The 18,461-nt window shown below is 48.5% G+C and overlaps 1 protein-coding gene and 1 long non-coding RNA gene across 2 annotated transcripts in view; one reads left to right on the forward strand and one right to left on the reverse strand.

Annotated features, from left to right (window-relative positions):
• Positions 1–561: 561 nt before the first annotated feature.
• LOC144262992 (uncharacterized) lies at positions 562–14,106 on the reverse strand. Its single transcript, XR_013345692.1, has 3 exons — positions 13,992–14,106; positions 13,537–13,566; positions 562–1,473 (listed from the first exon to the last, which is right to left on the reverse strand). It is a non-coding gene; the product is annotated as an uncharacterized LOC144262992 (long non-coding RNA).
• A 57-nt stretch (positions 14,107–14,163) lies between these two features.
• Positions 14,164–18,461, forward strand: part of FEZ2 (fasciculation and elongation protein zeta 2) — a 60,391-nt gene continuing 56,093 nt past the window's right edge. Inside the window, exons 1-2 of the mRNA XM_077813533.1 lie at positions 14,164–14,609; positions 17,214–17,322. Coding sequence (XP_077669659.1) covers positions 14,380–14,609; positions 17,214–17,322 — 339 coding nt within the window. The 5' untranslated portion in view covers positions 14,164–14,379. The remainder of the gene's footprint in view (positions 14,610–17,213; positions 17,323–18,461) is intronic.

Consider the following 18,461-nt stretch of genomic DNA (forward strand, 5'->3'; position numbering starts at 1 on the left):
ATGTATCAACTGGATCACCCTTATCTATGTGCTTGTTGACATCCTCAAATAATTCTAATTGATGGGTGAGGCATGACTTACCTTTACAAAAGGTGTGTTAACTCTTCTCCCAAAAAAAGGGTCCATCTACATGTCTGAGAGTCTGTTCTGTAGGATAGTTTCAACCAATTTCCCTGGTACTGAAGTTAGGCTTACTGAGCTGTGACACGTAACCCAGAGTACAATCTGGACTGTTGAACAGCTGTGTCCCCTCAATTCTCCAACCTGGGGTGCTTTATACACTACTTTGCTGTGAGAGCAGCCACTCCTGGCCTGCTCTCCCACAGCCTCCAGCATGTAAATTACTCCAAGGTGAGTATAAAAGAGCTCTTAGCGACTCCTGAATTATATTGCAGAATGACACCAGCAAATTCCCAGGCCCAGCGTTGTCCCCAGAAATATGCATCTTGTACTGCCCAGCTCTTTCATTCTGGACAATACAAGCTTATATAAAATTATATGCACAAGCCCTGCTATCTGAAATGGAGTTCCTTAAAGCAATTCAATTCAAACACACACTGGTTTAGATAAAACAATAAAACAAGTTTATTAACTACAGATAGATTTTAAGTGATTACAAGTAATGTGGCATAAAATTCAGAATTGGTTACAGAGAAATTAAAAGGTAAGATGCAAACTAACACCTAACTTAACAAGCTAAGTGAACTTAAAGCAAAGGATCGCTCTCACCATATGTTCTAGCAGTCTTACTGGCTGAATCTTTCAGCCAGGATCACTTCCCTGTCCAATGATGCTTCATTTGTCTTTCAAGCATTTTTTTGCCATGAGTAAAGATGAAGGGAGTGATAATTTGTGTCCTCTAGTCTCACTTCTTCGTCATTGAAAATCATCTCCAGCTGAGGTTCAGGCCACAGAAAGTCTATTGAATGGAAACCTCCACCTGTTCAATTGCCAAGATGTAAATTTCTCACTTACACCCATCTTCCTGCCAAAGAATGGCCACTTACCCAGGTGATAGTCCATTTGATTCTCTTGACACCTGACTGAGGCATCAATTTGCCTTTTGTCTCTCAGAACTTGGTTTGGGCTACTTCCCCAGATTTGAAATATGCCTAACATCATGCAGTATTGTGTTGCCACACATTTTACCAGGACAATAATGATTTACGAGTTATGAGTTTTCAAATGATACATTTTGTACAAAATATGTCTTGTGAGGTATCAGTCTGTACCCTTATGTTCAGCCTTTTTATGTTCAGCCTGTAATTGCTGGGATCGCCTCTGGAGCCTTTTTAAAAAATTGGCATCATATTAGCTACCCTCCAGTCATCTGGTACAGAAGCTGATTTAAATGATATATTACACACCACAGTTAGTAGTTCTGCAATTTCTTACTTAAGTTCCTGGGTGAATACAATCTGGTCCTGGTGACATATTACTGTTTATCAATTTGTTCCAAAATCTCTGCATCCTCTGCAATGAAGACCAATGCAAAGAATTAATTTTGCTTCTCTACAGTGGCCTTGTCTTCCTTGAGTGCTCCTTTAACGCTGTGGTCATCTAGTGGCCCCACTACCTGTTTGGCAGCTTCCTGCTTCTGCTGTACTTTGTCTTTAGCAAGTTGCTTCTCAAATTCTTTCTTGGCCTGCCTGCCTTATACTTTTATACCCAACCTGCCAGTGTGTGTGCACTTTCTTACTATCCTCACTAGAATTTTACTTCAAAATTTTAAAGGATGCCTTTTGCTTCTAATCGCCTCCATTACATGGCTGTTTAGCCATTGTTCCATTTGTAACCCTTCTGCCAGGCCAAGTTGATAGCAGCAAGGGCCGGGTTCAGTACACAGGGGTTCCCTCTCATTAAAGCAAATGCAAAACTGGCTCGAGCCCCCACCCAGTGACCTGGGAAAATCTTACACACCCCCTGGGCGCCTCAAGGAGGCAATACTTCCCCTCTCGCAAGCACGGCGTCTCGGTGTAGTAGAGAATCTTTAATAACATGAGGTAAACAACATCAGCATTAAATTGGGGAAACACCACAACTAGTGTTCATTAACCAAACCCTGAACACCGACCCACCCCAGAAAAATTGGGCCACATCCTTTCCCTTAGGCCCTTGAGTCCCAGAACCCAAACGTCTCTTGAGTCCAGCAATCCACAAATCACCCAAAGTCCAAAAAAGTCCAGCCCCGGAGTTCAAAAGTTCATCTGCAGAGTGTTACTCCCCAGTCTGGCCGGAATGTGCCTGGGGGCGGGGGGGGGGAAAGAGGTAAGGGGCACCTTACGTGTCCTGAAGCTGACTGCCCCACAGGGCTCTGCTCCGCTCCACCACGACCGGCTCCGCTCTGCACAGCTCGCCGTCTCACGAACACACCGCTGACTCACGACCAGCTCCGCTCGCCGTCTCACGAACACACCGCTGTCTCACAACCAGCTCTGCTCCGCTCGCCGTCTCACGAACACACCGCTGTCTCACGACCAGCTCTGCTCCGCTCGCCGTCTCACGAACACACCGCTGTCTCACGACCAGCTCTGCTCCGCTCGCTGTCTCACGAACACACCGCTGTCTCACGACCAGCTCCGCTCGCTGTCTCACGACCAGCTCCGCTCAGCTCGCCGGCTCACGAACAGCTCCGCTGCACACTAGATCTTCCGACTCCCCACTACTTGACACAGTGCTCAGTGATTTCAGCTCTCAGTGATTTCAGCTCATAGTAGTGGGAGCCTTAGTGCTGGTGCACCATAAGGCTGAAGTGAATTCAGCACAGTACCTGTAAGAAAACTCTTAATAGACCCAAAATTAGCTCTGACATTCCACAGTGGAGAGAGACAGAGGTGCAATTGGTGCTTCAGACCCTCACAAAGGGGCCTACACCACCAGGCACTAATACCTGTCTCAAGTCTCTCTCAGTTCACAGAGTTTTGGAACCCATGTCCCTTGCCTAGCGAGTGCTACTCAGTTGATGGTGAGTCCTCCATCATAACAAAAAGGCCAAGTACAGTTCCAAGCACAGTTCCCATAATCAGGGTACTAACAATTTATTCTTCCCGCCCCAATAACAGAGACACTGGGGATCCCACAGCAGCCAAAGTGACCATTTGGGCAGTTATGGCCTCATTCTAGGCGGGGTGGGTGTGCCTATGCAAATGAGATCAGCCCCTGAAGTTCTTTTCCACAACTTGCCACACCTCACCACCAGATGTCAGGGTGGAGCCCACCCTGTCTCTGCTTACATCCTCCCCCCAGCCGAGAATTTGGCGTCCCGACAAATCATACTCCCTTTATACCAACTCATTGGTTTCCTCCAAAGGGCCTCAGAAAGCCCACTTTGGCTTCCACAATCCTGTGTACTAAATGTATTGGCTCCTCACTAGTCACCCCAGGTGCATCATAAGTTAACCGTTTCACTGGTCTTATCACCCTGTCTCGTCTATTGAGAATCTCTGTTGCCGAGGTAGGGGGAACGTCCTCTTGAGTGACGGATGGAGAGGCTTCCCTGGAGGGTCCCTCGGCTACTGGTGTAGGCCCCTGCACTCCTAGTTCTAACGCTGGAGGGTCCAAGGTGCCCAGGACATCCGCTACCTGTGTGTCTCCACTGGCCAATAACCTGTGTGTGTCATCACACGGAGGTCTCATCAGCGGCACAGGGGTGTCAGAAATGGGCCTAAATAATTCCGCCATTGGGTTTAGGGTGGAAAAGGGAGAACTCTCATTTGGTTCAGCTGGTCGAGACTGAAATCTTGTTTCCATCCCAGGACACACCAGGGTTGTGTCTTCCTCCTCAGACTCACTCTCAGATGTGCAGAATAGGGGTAAGTTAGCTGCAGGGGGCCCACTGTCTGTGTTGGATGGCAGCTTTGGTCTAGCACCTCTGTTCTGCCCGGCTGCCCTGTCATGGCCCATCTCATAAGGGGTGCTTACCAATTCCCCCACAGGGAGCAAAAGGTTTCTATGCACCGTCTTTATTTGCCCTGGACTGTCTTCAGGTTTGATCTTGTAGACCGGCAGATCTCTCAGCTTTTCCATCACCAGGTAAGGTATTGCCTTCCATCTGTCAGCTATCTTGTGTTTGCCAGCAATACCCAAATTTCGCAGCAGGACTCTGTCCCCCGGCTGGAGCTCCTGCGAACGCACTCTAGCATCATATCGATGTTTGTTGCGGTCTGCGTTCTTCCGAGCCGCAGCGGTAGCTAAGCGATAAGCATCCCGCAGCTTTTCTCTTAGTCGGGATACATATTGCTGATGAGTTTCATAGCTATCTCCATCCTCTGATACACCAAAGCACAAGTCTATGGGTAATCTTGGTTCTCGCCCAAACATCAAGAGATATGGGGTGACTCCCGTGGCATCGTTCTTTGTGGCATTGTAGGCATGCACCAGAAATGCGACATGCTGGCTCCAGGTTGCCTTCTGCTCTGGTCGCAAAGTTCCCAACATATCTAATAGGGTTCGATTGAACCTCTCTGGCTGAGGATCACCTTGGGGGTGATAAGGCGTTGTCCTAGACTTTTTAATTCCTGCTATCTTCAGCACCTCCTTCAGAAGGTGACTCTCAAAATCCCGCCCCTGATCAGAGTGTATCCGAGCCGGGAATCCATAGACTGAGAAATATTTGTCCCACAATACTCGAGCAACGGTGGTGGCCCTCTGATCACGTGTGGGATATGCTTGTGCATACCGTGTAAAATGGTCAGTCACTACTAGAATGTTTCCAACATTCCTCTTGTCTACCTCTACAGACAAGAAATCAATGCATACCAATTCCAAAGGTTTGTTGCTGGTGATGTTCTTGAGATATGCAGCCCTCGTGGGCAGAGTTTTCCTTTGAACACATCGAGCACAAGTCTCACATTTCCTGCGAACATCTTCAGCCATTCGGGGCCAATAGAACCTACTACGAATAAGTTCCAGGGTCCTCTCCATCCCTAAATGCCCAAAGTCATCATGCAGGGCCCTCATGGCCAGGGCTCTGTACTTTTTTGGCAGTACTAGTTGTGCTCGTTGCTTTTGTAAAGAGTCGGTGGTCATTCGGTGTAGCACTCCCTGAATCAGTTTTAATTTGGTCCATTCTCTCAATAGTAGTTTACCCTCCGGGTTAGGTGGGACAACCGCAGCTGGGCTTCGCCCCTCCCTTTTGGCAAGTAGTGTATCACGAATGTCAATATCTTGCCGCTGGGCTTCTTGCCAGTCAGCCGCATTGAGCATGGGCAAAGGAGATTGGTCCAATGCAATATAGTTCACTGAAGCAGAAGGCATGCATTCAGGGGGCAGGCCCAAAGCTTCTGCAATACATCCCTGAAGGCTCTCACAGGCCTCTGGCTCTCGACGACTCACACTGCAAATAGCTCTCACTCCATCTGTGGGTATCACAGCAACTTCTGGAGCCTGCGGACGCCTGGACAATGCATCTGCATCTACATTGCTTCTCCCTGATCGGTACTGAATGCTAAACTCATAGCTAGCCAATGCGGCCACCCATCTCTGCCCTGTAGCATCCAGCTTAGCACTTGTTAACACATAAGTCAGTGGATTGTTGTCTGTCCACACCTGGAACTGAGCACCATACAAGTAGTCTCGAAATTTCTCAGTGATGGCCCATTTCAAGGCCAAGAATTCCAGCTTGTGGGTGGGATAACGAGTTTCACTATCAGACAATCCTCGGCTGGCAAAGGCTACAGGTTTATGTTTGCCTTCCACTTCCTGGTACAGGACTGCTCCCAGACCCTCCAAACTGGCATCAGTATGCAGGATAAATGGTTTGCTTGGGTCAGCAAAAACTAGGACTGGAGCATGAGTTAGGCAAGTAATGATTTCTCGAAAAGCCCTTTCACATCTCTCATCCCACCGTGGCCCAAATGGTGCAAAGGGGCCATAGTTTCTCTGCACAGGAGGCTTTGGGAACCTCCCCTTATTCTTGGTCTTAGATTTGTTCTTGCTGGACTGATGTCCCCTGGTAAGATCATTCAGAGGCTTTACAATCGTAGCATAGTTTTTCACAAACCTGCGGTAGTAGCCACTAAATCCAAGAAAGGTCTTGAGTTCTCTATAGTTACTTGGACGTGGCCATGTAGTGAGTGCTTCTATTTTATCAGGATCAGTACTCACACCCTCTTGGGATACGATGTGACCCACATACTTCACTGAGGTTCTGCAGAACTGGCATTTGTCAATTGAAAGCTTCAGACCATAATCCTCCAACCTATCAAGCACTTTAAGAAGTCTTTCTTCATGCTCCTCTAAGGTTCTTCCAAACACAATCAGGTCATCCAAATAAACTAACACTTGCAGTAAATTCATGTCTCCCACAACTCTCTCCATGAGACGTTGAAAGGTGGCAGGTGCTCCAGAAATCCCTTGGGGCATGCGTTCGAACTGATAAAACCCTAATGGGCAGATGAAGGCTGTCTTCTCCTTATCTTCTTCTTCCAGAGGGATCTGGTAGTACCCACTTCTAAGATCCAACACAGAGAACCACTGGCTTCCCAGCAAACAGTCTAAGGCATCTTGCACTCGAGGCATAGTGTACTGGTCGACCACAGTACGGCTGTTTAGGGTGCGGTAGTCAATACACATCCGGATTTTCCCATTCTTTTTGCGGACTACCACAATGGGTGAGGCGTATGGGCTGCGGGACTCTGTAATGATGCCATTCGCAGCCAGCTCCTGAAGATGATGTCGCACATCTTCCATCTCAGAGAGGGCAATCTTCCTAGATCTCTCCCTGAAAGGTCGAGAGTCATGTAGTCTGATATTGTGCTCTACTCCTTTTGCACATCCCACATCCCACTCATGCAGTGAGAACACCTTGGATCTTTCACAAAGTTTCTTCCTCAGGCGATCTTTCCAGTCCTCGGACACTGGTGAATCTCCAAAGTCAAACTTTGCTGGGTCTATTGTCGGAACTTGAGTTTCACACTGGGGTTTTACAATCGACTCAGGCTCAAAGAGGTCTGCTATCTTTTGTCCTCGCCTCACAAAAATATCACGACTTGTTCCATTAGCAATCAGTATAGTCACCTCTTCCTGGGCTTCAGCAGGTAGGGTTATGACTCCACTAAGAACCAGCACTCCTTCAGGGAGCCCTCCCTCGGTCGGCTGCTCTACCACTGCTAATGTTCTCTGATTGCCTTTCAGGCAGGTACTCATGACAATCACCTCCTTTTCTGTCATTGCAGGCACCACTAAGGGGACCGGGCCTGCGTACCTCAGTGCTCCCACCGGCAAATCAGGCATCACTCTTTTTGCGTCCTCAATTTTTCTGTAGGCTGCGGCACAATGTGTGTGTATCACTAAGGTATTCAGGTATTGGTCCCCTGCTCGCTGTCTGCAGTAATCTGCAAGTACCTTAAAGAGGCTGGAGTTGGTCCCTATCAGCACGGACGCATCAGAGACACCTTTAGGGTCAGGGCATATTAAAGCTGCAGTGTCCACCTCCTGTCTTACTCCAGCGATCTCTTCTGGGAATTCCAGGTGTACAATGACATACCCCTGATACGGGTATTCATCCATGCTGAGACCACACAGGCCAAGCCCTGTCAAGGGCTGTATAGGCAGATGCATAAGCATCTGTTGGTAGAAAGACTGGAATATGATAGTCACTTGGGATCCCGTGTCAAGCACTGCTCTACATTCTGTCCCTTCAACCTTTACAGTGACCTCAGCTCGAGGTCCTATCAATCCTGGTGGGATTCGGGTGGCATGATTCTTCCCGGACGAGCCCCCAAAAATGTAACCCTTCTGCCAGGCCAAGTTGATAGCAGCAAGGGCCGGGTTCAGTACACAGGGGTTCCCTCTCATTAAAGCAAATGCAAAACTGGCTCGAGCCCCCACCCAGTGACCTGGGAAAATCTTACACACCCCCTGGGCGCCTCAAGGAGGCAATACTTCCCCTCTCGCAAGCACGGCGTCTCGGTGTAGTAGAGAATCTTTAATAACATGAGGTAAACAACATCAGCATTAAATTGGGGAAACACCACAACTAGTGTTCATTAACCAAACCCTGAACACCGACCCACCCCAGAAAAATTGGGCCACATCCTTTCCCTTAGGCCCTTGAGTCCCAGAACCCAAACGTCTCTTGAGTCCAGCAATCCACAAATCACCCAAAGTCCAAAAAAGTCCAGCCCCGGAGTTCAAAAGTTCATCTGCAGAGTGTTACTCCCCAGTCTGGCCGGAATGTGCCTGGGGGCGGGGGGGGGGAAAGAGGTAAGGGGCACCTTACGTGTCCTGAAGCTGACTGCCCCACAGGGCTCTGCTCCGCTCCACCACGACCGGCTCCGCTCTGCACAGCTCGCCGTCTCACGAACACACCGCTGACTCACGACCAGCTCCGCTCGCCGTCTCACGAACACACCGCTGTCTCACAACCAGCTCTGCTCCGCTCGCCGTCTCACGAACACACCGCTGTCTCACGACCAGCTCTGCTCCGCTCGCCGTCTCACGAACACACCGCTGTCTCACGACCAGCTCTGCTCCGCTCGCTGTCTCACGAACACACCGCTGTCTCACGACCAGCTCCGCTCGCTGTCTCACGACCAGCTCCGCTCAGCTCGCCGGCTCACGAACAGCTCCGCTGCACACTAGATCTTCCGACTCCCCACTACTTGACACAGTGCTCAGTGATTTCAGCTCTCAGTGATTTCAGCTCATAGTAGTGGGAGCCTTAGTGCTGGTGCACCATAAGGCTGAAGTGAATTCAGCACAGTACCTGTAAGAAAACTCTTAATAGACCCAAAATTAGCTCTGACATTCCACAGTGGAGAGAGACAGAGGTGCAATTGGTGCTTCAGACCCTCACAAAGGGGCCTACACCACCAGGCACTAATACCTGTCTCAAGTCTCTCTCAGTTCACAGAGTTTTGGAACCCATGTCCCTTGCCTAGCGAGTGCTACTCAGTTGATGGTGAGTCCTCCATCATAACAAAAAGGCCAAGTACAGTTCCAAGCACAGTTCCCATAATCAGGGTACTAACAATTTATTCTTCCCGCCCCAATAACAGAGACACTGGGGATCCCACAGCAGCCAAAGTGACCATTTGGGCAGTTATGGCCTCATTCTAGGCGGGGTGGGTGTGCCTATGCAAATGAGATCAGCCCCTGAAGTTCTTTTCCACAACTTGCCACACCTCACCACCAGATGTCAGGGTGGAGCCCACCCTGTCTCTGCTTACACATTCATTTGGTCCTCTGTCTTTTCTGATTTGGGGTAGATTTAGGCCTGAGCCTCTATTACGGTGTTTTTAAACAGCCCCATGCTCCTTGCAGGCATTTAATTCTTGTGACAGTTCCTTTTAATTTCCATCTGACAATGCATCCTCATTCTTATGTAATTTCCCTTTTTAATGGGAAATGTTACCGAGGTGGGTTTTTTTGGCATTATCCACTCCAAAAAGATGTTAAATTTAATTACATTATTATCACTATTACTGAGAGGCTCAGCTATTTATTGGACGAGCTCCTGTATTCCACTTGACTGAATCAAGAATTGCCTCTCCCTTTGTGATTCCAGGACTAGCTGCTCCAAGCAGTCATCACTACTGATGTCTAGAAATTTTATTTCTGCGTCATGCCCTGAGGTGACATTTTCCCAGTCCATATGATAGTTGAAATCACCCATTATTATTGCGCTTTCTGCTTCTGTAGCCTCTCTAACCTCCCTAACCTCCCTTAGCATTTCACAAGCACTGTCACCATCCTGGTCAGGTGATCTTTTTGTTCGTTTTTTTTGCCTCTAGGGCTTTCCCCCTCTACCCCCACCCCATTCTTAGAGCGTTCGATACACAAGGATTGTATCAAACTTGGGAATGTCTTAAACTCGTAGCCATTTAGCCATAAATGTCCAGTACTTTGAAAAAATCATTGCAATAGCTTTAAACATGGCTTGTTTGCAGATACCATTGAGACAAACATTAAACCATGTGTACAAAATAATATTCTCATGCCTTAATTTCTGTACAGATATACAAAAGAATCTAGTTTGCATTATATAGTATTATGTTTCATAATTTATATTTTAAAATGCCGCATTAAAGGCATAAGCACAGTGGGACAGTGTTTGACCATAACAATTTATTTCCTGACTTTTGAAGTTGATGTTACTAAGCACACCTTGCTCACTGTGGCTCTTGGATAGCAGGGCTTCTCAACTGTCAGCTCCAACAAGAATGTCAAGTGCAAAGGGGGAAGCAGTGCTTAACGCTACTGAATCTACAATAACTTACACTCTTGTTACCCTCCTGCTTTGAGGGTATTGGAGAGAATCTGTCAAATCCTCAAAGACCCTTCACTGTCCCTCAACCCACAATGCCAATCCCTTTCCTAGAACCAGATCTGAAACCATACTGTTCCCTCTGTTCATAGAAGTGGAGGGAAGTATGGAGAGGGTCTTATTTAAGAACTGAGATCAAGGAAAGCTTAGCTGTTAAGAAAAACAGGAGAATCAGAGTTTATGGGAAGGGGAGCTCAAGGGAGTGGTAGGAGTAGGAGATATTACTGCAATTTCATCAGTTCATATCCAGCTACTTCAAAGCTGAGACATCTGCCTGCATCTTCAAATCCAATCAGCTCTGGGCAATCTAACAGCAGACGAACAACCAGCAGTGAATGTTTTCTCTTTCATCTGGCCAGTATGACATTTTTGGAATAATTTAATTTTATTCTGACTTGACACTGGTAATTCCCTGGGCCCTGTGTGTCTTGTGCAAAGAGAACTGGAGTACTGTGAATAGAAGGGGGGAGCTGCCCCTGCAAAGCCCAGAAGAACAGGTAACAAGATATCAGCCTCTGTAAGCCTTTCGTTGAAGACCTTATCAGTTCCTAGAATCATGAACTGAGAATGTAATGTATTTGTTCACAATATTGTAGATCGTGTTGGTATTATAAATAAAAATTGCTTAGGTTCACATGACTAAGTGCTGCCTATTCTTGGCCTGTAGCCTTAAATACTTGCCTTTGAATAGGTGGTGGATGAAGCCAGTGCTACCCTGAGGGATATTGTTATCTGAAAACTGATGCTGTAGGAGTGTGCAGGCCACAGATTTAACCATTAAGTGTTAGGCACTAGTTCTTTCATCTGAAGTGATGGCAGAGAGCCCCCCACCATGCCCAATTTGTCATGTGTGTGAGCTTTCTAGTCCATGGGAGATCCAGGAAAAAATGAAAAACAGAGCTAATGCCAAGAATAAGCTCAAAACACTGGTGTTTCATTTAACAGGAAAGTACGCTGGTCCATTGCGCAAGAGACCCATATATGCAGGTTCTCTCTTAAAGTAAGTTCTCTCCTGCCATGTAAATCCAAAGTGGACAGCCTAAGAACAGCCTCTGTATCTCCACTGCAAAAAGAGGTGTGTCTTTACATTGATATAGCTATCTCAAGTTAGCTACCTCAATGTTAAATCCTAGTGGAGACAAAGCACAAGTAGTTTGTATCTCAATATGGTAATCATGGTCAACTCTATACCCCCAACTGGAATTTACCTGGACTAACTACATTGAGGTAGAAACCACAGTATCTTGTCTCCACTAGGATTTTACATTGATATACCTAACTCAGTTTTTTTTCTACTCTACAACTGTAGCTGCAGCTTCTGGTAGTGGAAGGGCTCTTCCTTGACTGGCTTGTTGCATGGGCCGAAAAGAATGCAAAGTGATTGCTACTACCACAGAAAAGCAGCATGCCAACGCAGGAGGAGACATCAGAAGGGTTGGACGGAAATGGACAATTGACTATATGTGAGTGCTATTGCCCTGTGTGCTGCATGGGTACCACCCCACCCAGCCCCAATGGGAAGAGCTGACACTGGAGGCGCAGGAGCTGGAGTATAGTGGGGCCAAGTACTAAGGATCTCCTCGACTGACATTTCTGTGGATGTGAAGTGCAATAAGTACCTTTTAATTCAGCCTGTCTACTCATCTAATAATAAAGTAATGCTGATACTTCATTTTTAAGGCACTTTCTCCTACCTCTAAAGTAGCTCCATATTTATTCCCCTTTTATAGATGAAAAAATTGAACAGAGGTGTGATAGGATTTTTTCAAAGTTGCATGGTGAGTCAATGGCAAAGCTGGGAATAGATGCCAGGAGTCCTGATTCTCCAGGTCTGTGCATTAGTCACAAGACCAACCTTCCCATTTCTGGCTGCAGTGTTTTCTTTCCTCCCTTTCCCTCTCTGTTACAAGCTCTCTCTCATCAATTTTTTCCTCACTATTGTCTTTCTGATTCTCTGCCACCTGGCCCTATGTCCTTTCTACCTGTCCACTTCCCTTTCACCATGTCTATCATTTGGAGGATGGAACATGCTGCTACTCAGCTCCAGAAAGCAACATCGTTGGTCACCTGTCTCTGCTGAATTGAGCGGCACAATGGGGACAAGGGAGCCAGCAGAGAAGCAGCAGTTGGAGAAGAAAAATCATGTAGGGCTGTAAAGGACATCAAGAGATCAAGTCCAGCCCCCCAATGCTGAGGCAGGACCAGGAAAAGCTAGATCAATCCTCACAGCTGTTTGTCCAACCTGTTCTTAAAAACTTCCAATGATAGGGATTCCATATCTATTCTATTCCAGACCAAATCAATCCTTACAGTTAGTGCACATTAAGCCCTATCCTACCTTCAGCAGACTGAGAACAACTGATCACAGTCCTCTTTATAAGTCCTTATCTGATGACTTCTCAGATCCCCCTTCAATCTTTTCTCAAAATTAAACATGCCCTGTTTTTTTAAACTATTCTCATAAATCAAGTTTTCTAAACCATTTATCATTTTTGTTGTTCTCCTGTGGATTCTCTCCAATTTGTCCACATCTTTCTTAACATATGGCACATGGGACTGGACCCAGGCCTCGCTAGTGCTGAGTAGAGCGGGACAATTACCTCCCATGTCTCACATATGACACTCGTGTTAATACAGCGCGGCATATTAGCCATCTTGACAACTGAATCATAACCCCCAGTTGCTTTTTAGCAGTACAACCACCTCAACAATTATTCCCTATTTTGTAGTTGTACATTTGACTTTTTTCTCTCTAAAGAAAATACAATATAGTCCTCATTGTCTGAATAGCAGGGGCCACATGGATTTTTTTTTCAGATAAGCGGGAGTTTGGATAAGTGTGAGGACAGGAGCCATTCAGCAGCCGGGTAGCCTCCCCCACAGCCAGGGGCTCATCCTCCTCCTGGCAGTCCTGGCCCAGGGTCTCCGCTCAGCCCTGCTCATTCACCCCCAGGACTCCAGAGCTGCAGAGGGCTCCCTGGTCTGCTACAGCGCCAATGACACCCAATCCCTGAAAGCACACAGTGTGGGCTCTAGTTTGCCGTTCCGGCAGATCATAGTAGAGAGAGGGACACACTGCAGCCTCCCTCGTGCCTGCAGGGATCAGGTACCAACAGCCCCCAGCGAAGCAGGGTGACCTGTACAACTCCACTATCACAGCCCCGCTCACCCCTGCTTGGGGTGGCTGGGCTACCAAGAGCTCCCTGCACGGCCCCAAGAGCCATTCCGCAGCAGGCTAGCCTGCCCCCGAGCCGGGGGTTTGTCCTCACCGTCCTGGCCACAGGTCTCTGTGCCACGCGCTGTGGAGAGAAGGGGTTCGGGTTACTTGGCAGTTCCGCTCTCAGGGTTTTCGCCACCGGGATCACGCGGCACTGCGCACTGGGCTGCACTGAATTTCAGCTCCGTGATTTCAGAGCGATTCTCCAGCCTGCCCTCCCAAGTGCTACGCCCCCTCCCAGCTGAGGGGCAGCGGCAAACCTCACCAGCGCGCCCTGCCCACCTGCAGCCCAGGCCTGACTGAAAACACACGGACCAGGAGCGGCCCGAGGTGCCCCCAGCCCGACGGGGAACCTCTGCCCTCCCAAGCCGCGGCCGAGTCGGGGCCCAAGCAGCGCCGGCCGGAGGGAGAGCGGTGGCAGAGGAAGGGGGCGCCGCCTAGAGGAGGCCGCGGGCAGGGCCACGTCCTGGGGCTAGGAGGCTCGCGGCGCGGGGCTGCTGGGGTTACCTGCCTGCCGCAGCTCAGCCAACGGCCCCCGGGGCTGCGAGCGCCTCGCGCTCTGCGCGGCGCCGCCGCCGCCTCCTCACAGCCCGCCAGGACAGGCGTCAGGCGCTCCGCGCGCGGGGGGAGGAGGGCGGGGGGCTCAGGGACTCGCCCAACGGTCACTCGGGGTGGGGGCGGAGCTGGCCCCTTTCCGCTCTCTCCCCACTCCTAGGACCCCAGCGCCGGCTCTGGCCTATGCCGGTTCCGCGGTTTGCAGGCGGCTTCTTTGGACGCCAAGGCCCCCTGCGGGCCCCTTTGGCCCGGGACCGGCCCCGCCCCGTCTCCGCTACAGCGGGAGGAGCCCCGCGAACGCGCTCCGCCGGGCGCGCCGCCCGGTGTCTCGGTGGCTGCCATGGCGGCTGCCTCGCAGCGGGACCCCGGGGACTGGCAGGATTTCTCCGGCTTCCAGCCCCCCGCAGGGAGCAGCCCCGAGCCGGCCCGGGACGGGGGCACCTGGGGGCCCGGAGACCTGGGGGACAAGCTGCTCCTCTGCTTCAAGCCCCCCCCACCTCGGGACGGCGGCAGCGAGAGCCGCGTCCCGCTGCAGCCCCTCAGCGAGCAGAGCGCCCTACGGGAAGACGAGTGAGCGGGGGCGGGGCGCTGAGAGGGGGGTGATCGGCACCCGCGGGGGGCCCCATGGGGGGCCAGCGGCGCGTAGGTGGCAGAGGGCGGCGCATGAAGGGTCCGGTGGGGTGGGACTGCCTGGGCTGGGGAGTCCTTTGAGGGGGTAAACGAGTGGGGGTGTCCCCCTGGGGCGGGGGGAGGGGCGAACGGGCGGGGCGGGGGTCCCTGGTCGTTGGAGCGGGGGAGGGCGCTAGGCTGACTGGGCTGTGGCTGTGCTGGCCTGTGCGTGCTGGGCCTGGCCACACTGCAGTCAGCCCACAGAGCAGCTGGGTGGGCACAGCGCAACTTGGCTGTGAACTCAAGTTCGCACGCGAGGCCGCCCTGTGGGCGCGGGCTAACCAGAGCTGCTGCCAGTAGTTGTCCTCATCTTTTGTATGGCCACTTAATAGCAACGTTAAAGATCGACATCCTAGTTTGTCAGCGTCTCTGTGGTTTCTCCCTGGGGTGATGAACCCCGCATGTGTTACTGTGAGCTAATGCCACACCTTTTCCACTGGGTAGGTAGACTGTCAGTGAGCACCAGCAGGGCTTTCCTCCTAAGCTGATCCCATTGAGCTAAAATGGTTGAAAAATGCCTCTTTTGCCCATCAAGACAGGGTCTTAGTTTCATAATTGTCTGTGACAAAAAAGAACTAGATAAATTTGTGGGCAGCAGGTTTAAAACAAACAAAAGAAAGTATTTCTTCACAAAACACAGAGTCAACCTGTGGAACTCCTTGCCAGAGGATGTTGTGAAGGCTATAGCAGGGTTCAAAAAAGAACTAGATAAGTTCATGGAGGATAGGTCCATCAATGGCTATTAGCCAGCATGGGCAGGGATGGTGTCACTCGCCTCTGCCAGAAGCTGGGAATGGGCGACAGGGGCTGTATCTCTTGATGATTACCTGTTCTGTTCATTCCCTCTGGGGCACCTGGCACTGGCCACTGTTGGAAGACAGGATACTGGGCTAGATGGACCTTTGGTCTGACCCAGAATGGCCGTCTTATGTTCCTATGACATTTATTGAACATTACCACAAGTCCTGTGGAGAGTTTTCTTTGATTTGTTGGGGATCCAGCAGCCTGTTCCTCTCCCATGGGATGAAGTTGAAGATCAGATGGATCTGAAACACTACAATAAAAGTCTCATAATGAGCATGCACGATAACCAGTTTTAAATTTTTAAACTTTTTTAGTTGTATGTGGCGTTTTTTTTAATTAGGGAAATGACAGCTCTTCACTGAGGTTTAGCCACATATAAAATCTGAAGGGTTTTTTTAGTCTCTCACTATATTTTTTTAGATGGGGGGAGGGAAGTATTTTTCTCTTTAACTCAAATGACTAAATAAACTTATCTGAAAAAGTCAGGGGTGAAAGTAACTTAAAGGACTTACCAGTACGCTGGAGTCCTGAGTACGGGCGTGGCCTCAACCGGAAGAGGCCATTTAAAGGCCCCAGGGCTCTGGCTGGGAGCCCTGGGGCCTTTAAATCACTCCAGAGCTCCCAGCTGCAGAGGCAGCTGGGAGCCCCAAGGCTCAGGGGTGAATTAAAGGGCCCGGGGCTCCGGCCGCCGCAGAGCTCCGAGCATTTTAAATCCCTGCTGGAGCCCGGCTGCCAGAGCGCTGGGGCTCCGGCAGCCAGGCTCAGGCGGGGATTTAAAGGACCCAGTGCTCCTGCCACTGCGGTGATCCCCGGGCCCTTTAAAGCGCTGCCCAAGCCCCACTGCCAGAGCTCCGGAGTTGATTTAAAGGGCCCGGGGCTCCCCGCAGTGGCAGGAGCACCGGGCCCTTTAAATCACCACTGGGGAAGCCAGTCCAGTCTGGCGCGGTGTACTGGCTCTTGCTGGTACGCCGGACCGAACCGGCTTACTTTCACTTCTGGAAAAAGCCCAGATCTTCATCCTTGGTCTGAAACGAAGCATGGATAGTTCTAGACACACAGCAGAATTTTAGAAAAAGTCGAGTATTGCAAATGGATTTATAACAAAGTTAAGCTTTAACCTTTCTTTCTTAATCTTTCACTTCCATAAACATTAGAAACTTTCCTGACTAGTGCATTTGTATTTATACATTCCTTTATAGTTGTGCAGTCTTCACTGAAATAAAGTGAAGTTTTGGCTTGGGAGTTGCTGCTCAGCACTTGCTAATTCCTGGTTTTGAGATGCATGAGGCAAGGGAAATTAGAACAACATAGAAAAGAAGTAGGAAAGAGGGTACAGAGCATCGTCTGGCTAACGTTTCAACAAAGGGAAAACTCATTAATCCCCAAAATTTATGACCCATCAGGAAGCCTAGTTCTTTTCCAGTTTTCTTTTTATTTCTCTGCTGTGCAAGCATCAGCAAATGATTCCCCTTTTTGCATTTCAGGAGGATACATAAATAAAACCAAACTTTTGCAGCATTTATTTCTTTGACTGTAAAAACAATAAAAATATTTTTAATTGAATACCTGGGAGAATTTCTGATTGATACCAGTATTGAAAAAAGATATTCTGTGTTTTGTTTTGTTTTTTGTTTTTGTTTTGTAGATGATCAGTTGCAATTCATTTCAACATCAGTTTGTTTCTTTAATCCTTTTGTCCAGGATTTGGAATGCTTTGACTGATAATTATGGTAATGTAATGCCAGTTGATTGGAAGTCCTCCCACACCAGAGCTTTGCATATGCCAACACTGAATCTCTCAGAAAGAGGGGTAAGTTCTGACTGTAGCCAAAAACCTTTTGGGGCCTTTTCCTCTCGGTACAGAATCAATATAGGATGTAATTCTTATTAAAATAGTTATTTGTGATCACTTTAAAATATTTTTCTTTTTAATGTGTAGTATTGGCATTAGCAGCAAGGGTTGTCTTTTAACACTGACAGATCTGACATTTGTTTCTGCTCCTTGCTTTCAATAAAGTGTTATGATGTGGATGCCTTCTAAACTGACAGGTCAACAAATGGACCAATTTGCATAACAGAGGGGCAAGGGAAAGTCTTCTTGTTCACTTTCAGTCTTGTGTATTGAATGGTATCCGAAAATGTTGATAAATTGTGTCTTGGTAAATTCATTATGAACTTTTTCCCACCAAGGCCATATCCTGCAATGAGATAGATACAGGATCCAACAATAGTGTGGATCCAACTGCAGGATCAGAGCCCAAATATACTTCCTTGCTCTACAAATACGTGCGACTGAAATATAGCAACACTTGCCCCTCCCTACTAATAGAGAAAATTGGCACTACTAGCATTGCTTAGCCAAGTGTAATTTTAATAATACAATGCACCGAAGCATATTGTGAAAGTTTGGACATTTTTTTGTAGCCTAATAGCTGGGTGATTAAAAAAAGAGGATTGATACCCCAAATTTCCAATGATGCTTGGTGAGGTATTTGAGAAGATTGCCTGAATATTTGCATCCAACCACAAGCATGATGAAATTTGCACTGAGCACCAAAAAGACTTTAATGAAAACATAGCACATGTTTTACACAACAGGATACTCAGTAGACACTAAATTTAAAGATAGTTTGGGATGGATTTGACAGAATGCAGGTAGTTGACAGTCTCAGTGAAAATCTTGTTCTAGTTAACAAAACTGGAATCGCACAGTAGAAAATCAAAAACTGGTTTAAATGAGGCAATGGATTTTTCCTATTGTGTAGCCAATATGATTGATCCCAGATGCAAAGGTCATATACTGAGCCCAGGGTATGAAAAATCAAGTAAATGTGAGAGGGCAGCTAAAGTCAGAATTTTGGCAATTTTTAAAAGACCTACATTCCCATCTAGCCAATTCAGCATTAGTCAAGTGTATTCTGCACGTTCAGATTGGTTTGTTTGGTTGGT

Source organism: Eretmochelys imbricata, chromosome 3, assembly GCF_965152235.1.
Source record: "Eretmochelys imbricata isolate rEreImb1 chromosome 3, rEreImb1.hap1, whole genome shotgun sequence".
NCBI classification, from domain to species: domain Eukaryota; kingdom Metazoa; phylum Chordata; order Testudines; family Cheloniidae; genus Eretmochelys; species Eretmochelys imbricata.